The following is a 4216-nucleotide window of genomic DNA, read 5'->3' as shown; positions in this document are numbered from 1 at the left end:
CGGATCAACCTTGAGCTAAACGCCGCTTACTCCCCGGAGCTCGAATATCGAATATCCAACTTGAAACTAACTTCACTGCGGTGAGTTTCAGCTGTATGATCTCTCCTCCTTAAGCCCAACAAAAACTCCTTACCTGCTTAAGAATGGTCGTTTCTACGTCTTTATTGTGCGCAAAATGGCAGAAAATACACGATTCATCAAACTCTTTACAAGTCTTTCCTTCCATCTTCCCTCCCGGTGTTTCTTCAATCCGCGTTTCCCCATCAGATACGGTTCCTCCAGCGTCTTCCCTTTCAATTTGTTTTTGTTCCGCATTACATGTCTACAAAAGATCGTCAATTTTTGCGAGTGGACATCACTCGTCAGTTTTCCTGATAGATAAATGGAGATGAAGTTAGGTTAAAATAATTTAGAAAGACCTTAAGAGTAAAACAAAAGTACACTTTAGTTAACATATTCAATTTGCCTTGAATCTTGAATCCCCCGAACACCTTCGAACCTCCTTTTAAAGCTAAACTGAGCTAAAAACTGTTTGTAATCTACAGAGTGATGCATCTTTTCTGAAAACGGTCTTTGTTGAGATGACGTTCTACAGCGCGTGTCAAACTCAAGGCCCGGGGCCCAAATCCGGCCCACCACAGGTTTTTGCGGCCCTTCAGACTATAGAGGGAAATAATTCTAACCTTCAAGAGAACAGTTGTATATTTAAATTTTATCAATCAAATCAAAGCAGTTTTTATCTGTATGCTGCCAAATTACATCTCTGTGAAAAGATGTTCCATATTATTTAATTTGAAGTACTCACTGAATGGAGAGACAACTATTAATATTTTAACAGTTTGTTATTGGGTTTCATAAATACATTCTGGCACAACTGGCTCTTTGAGGACAGTTGTGATCTGCATAAGGCTCTAAATGAAAAATTAGTTCATTCACATCAGGGGATTATGTTCCAGTACACATGTTCCGCTTTCAGCAGTGGAAAAAAAAGCTTTCAACTCTCAACAAACTGAAATCATGAGCAGCTCATTGTTATATTTATGTTATATGTTCAACATTTATTTAAATTTAAATGTGGTGGCAATAACAACAATAAATAGCTTCTTAGAGACATCACAGAGCACAGCAGTTTTGAATTCACAAGAAATAATACTTGGGGAGCATTCACAGTTACAACACCAACCAGCTCTAAAGTAATATCGCTCAATTTTAACATGAAGCATTTTTCGGGCATTAGTGAACAGAGCATGGCAGGTAGTGGTGTTGTATTCATGCACTACAAGCCTGCATCAGACACAAAAAGAGGCTTCATTTCTGTGTTAACAGATTTGATAGTGTAGTTAGTGCCGCATCAGAGTGGAATAACACAGTTGATCCCTTTTTCTCATCAACGCTTAGCTAATGTAGAGAGTGAGGCGTGGTTGGACTTCCCTTTTCTGGTTAAAGATTCAACTAGATTCAGTAACAATTTAACAGTAATATTAAAGTAATCCTCATTACCAGGGGCCACAAAGGCAGCATTAGGTGCATCCTGTAGTGCAAAGTGGCATCATGTTAAACTGGCTCAACAACAATGACCAAGTAAAAAAAAGAAAAAATAAACAACAGAAAACAAACCAACAAAAATTCTAACATAAAATTACTCATGAACAGAAATAAACTATTGTAAAAAAGAAAAAAAAAAACATAATACCAAAAAAAGGATCAGTTTTCTCATAAAAAAAAAGAATATAAAAATAAAATGCAAAAATATTCTTATAAAATACAAGGTCAGGAACAAAACATTAAATTTGGTCATTGCAAACTTGTTTCTGGCTGTAGGAGCCTTTTTGGATCACATTTCTTCATTTGGAAAGTGAAACGTATCTCACTCTTGCCATTTCAGAGAGTGGATCAGTTACCACCAAAGAGAAAAAGTTACCACCAAAAAAAAAAAGAGAAAAAGTTACCACCAAAGGAGAAGCGAATGCTTCAGATGGAAACAATTTAGCAATTTGTCGTTGAATGGATTAAAATTAACCCTGGCAATTGTCACTTTCCTTCAAGTTTTGAGTAAACTGCAGCAATAACAAAAAAAAAAAAAAAAAAAAAAAACGATTGACATTCCGAATTTCTTCAGTACATAAATATGTACATTGTCAAACATACAAATATTGTCAACACTGTTGATAATTTCTGTAAGGATTAAGCCCAGATCATTCTGAGACTTCCTGGTGTTGATGGGAATAATGTGAATAATGTGACTATTAATGTGAGAACTTTGGCCTCTTTAGGTCTTAGCCACACAGTCAAAGAGCAGCTTTGACTGCAAGGCAGCCTTCACGCCGAGGAAGCTGGAGCCTCGGTTCCATTTGTAAGGCGGCGTATGAGCTCAGGGCATTTTGTCGCACTTCCACTTGCAAAAGCAACTGGATGTAAACTCGTGATCAGGCTCCCTGCAGAACACGGACGCTTTTGCCGCTTGCTTCTGTCTCACATAACACTCAGTCTCTTTCATGAGTGGCTCCAAGTGATGCATAACAGGCTTGGGAGTGTTTGTCTAATGGCTCAAGATGTGTAGATGTGTCAGGAGCCTGAGCAGATGAGGCTACTCAAAGGTCCACACCTCCAGGCTGTGGATGTTGAAGTCCTCCCGGGCGGAGAGTGGCTGATTGTTGAAGGTGGCGCACTTGGTGGTGGTGCCTCGGTACAACTCGCCGTCTAGCCAGAGACCCAGATGGCCGCTGCAGTAGAGGGGACACAAAAAGTCAGGGAGCAGCTAAAACGCACTTTTCTATTCAACAGCCAAGTGACAGCAAAGGGAATAACATGGCTGTTGTACACACCCTCCTCCTCCCATCTGCAGAGAGTCAGTGTTGCCTTTCACAAAGTAAGAATTCTCCCCCGTCCAGCGGTACACCTGAAATCATGCCAAATTACGTCAGAATTAAAACACTCTAAAGTGAGTGCAGATTTCTGGGATGCGTTTATGGAGATAGTGAAGCACGAACCTTAATTTCAGGACAGAAGCTGTAAAGGAATGTCTCTCCAGTGCCATAGAAATGTTCACTGACTCTGAAGGGGTGAGTTGAAAAAGCTCCAAATATCTGTAACAAGACAAAAAATGAAATACACAAAAATAACCTTTCTGATAGAAATATCCACAAATGGCATGACTTGGGGTTTGTGAAGTCTATATATATCTTTCACCACTGTGAGGCGCCAAAGATAAACAGTTTTATCTTGTACAATGAGTCTGTTATTTACTTGCTCATCCACATCTTTGACAACCAGCAGCACGGGACTGTCCACATCCAACAGGTTCCTGTACAGAGTCTTCAGACTGGTGCCATGTTTCTCAGTGCTGTAGACCAGCCTCCACAGATAACCCTGCACGCGGGCTGGCAGGCGACAGGCAAGCTGAAAGAAACAAAACAATCAACTATTAGACTGTGAATTAAGGAATTAATACTTGCATAAGCACCTAGGGTAGGATTTAATATGTTTATATTTCTTTCTATCCCATTTTAAACATAAGACCAAGCTGTTATGCTGTGATTTTTTTGCATAGATTTTTTTTTTGTCGTGTTTGACAAAGTAAAATGAAATCTCAGTTTAAAAAAAAAAAAAAAAAAGAATAAAAGGTTTTGGGCGGTAGGAAACCTGCTGTGTGTCCTATACAACTTACCTTCTCAATGTGTGTATCTTGCAGCAGATCACTGTTATCAATAAGCATGGGCAAAGCGTCGACCGTGGAGTCTCTGTCACAGCTGCTGAAGCTCTGTCTGCGTTTGGCCTCGTCGATGGTGATGATCTAGAATATGCAGCAGGAAAAAAAAAAAAAAGACAAAAGAGGTTAAAGTGGGGAATAAAACACTCACACAAAAACTGGGGCGATGGTAGCACAAAATCCTCACCTCCCAGCTGCAAGACGCAGGGTCACTGAAGAAGTTGTCGATCATGTCCAGCTCGTCTTTCTCCACCACAACAAAGCCCTGCTCACGGGCTTCCTTCCCGTACACATCAGGAGACCACTGGACGAAAAAGGAGTAGAGACTGTCCACCCTGAAACACACACACGCACACACACACATCTTTCAACAGATTATCCTCGAGGAAAAAAACAAAACAAAAGACATTACCATTTTCTGACGTTTTTTTTTTTTGGGGGGGGGGGGGGGAAAAAAAATCCCCCCCCCTGGGAAAAAAAAACCAGATTTTCGGGTGCCCCCCCCGG

General features: G+C 40.3%; 1 protein-coding gene across 5 annotated transcripts in view; it reads right to left on the bottom strand.

The window, feature by feature from the left end:
- Positions 1–1833: 1833 nt before the first annotated feature.
- The window catches only part of ncoa7b (nuclear receptor coactivator 7b), a 20296-nt gene continuing 17913 nt past the window's right edge, over positions 1834–4216 (bottom strand). For all 5 annotated transcript variants that reach the window (XM_015048721.1, XM_015048725.1, XM_015048724.1 and 2 more), the window contains 6 exons: positions 3897–4044; positions 3668–3793; positions 3247–3399; positions 2991–3086; positions 2826–2899; positions 1834–2723 (listed from right to left, as the gene is read on the bottom strand). In XM_015048721.1, coding sequence (XP_014904207.1) covers positions 2588–2723; positions 2826–2899; positions 2991–3086; positions 3247–3399; positions 3668–3793; positions 3897–4044 — 733 coding nt within the window. In that variant the 3' untranslated portion in view covers positions 1834–2587. The remainder of the gene's footprint in view (positions 2724–2825; positions 2900–2990; positions 3087–3246; positions 3400–3667; positions 3794–3896; positions 4045–4216) is intronic.

Source organism: Poecilia latipinna, unplaced genomic scaffold (genome assembly GCF_001443285.1).
Source record: "Poecilia latipinna isolate Pla-1442-1.1 unplaced genomic scaffold, P_latipinna-1.0 Scaffold901, whole genome shotgun sequence".
Lineage (NCBI taxonomy): Eukaryota > Metazoa > Chordata > Actinopteri > Cyprinodontiformes > Poeciliidae > Poecilia > Poecilia latipinna.
This window is presented reverse-complemented; position numbering and strand designations above follow the sequence as displayed.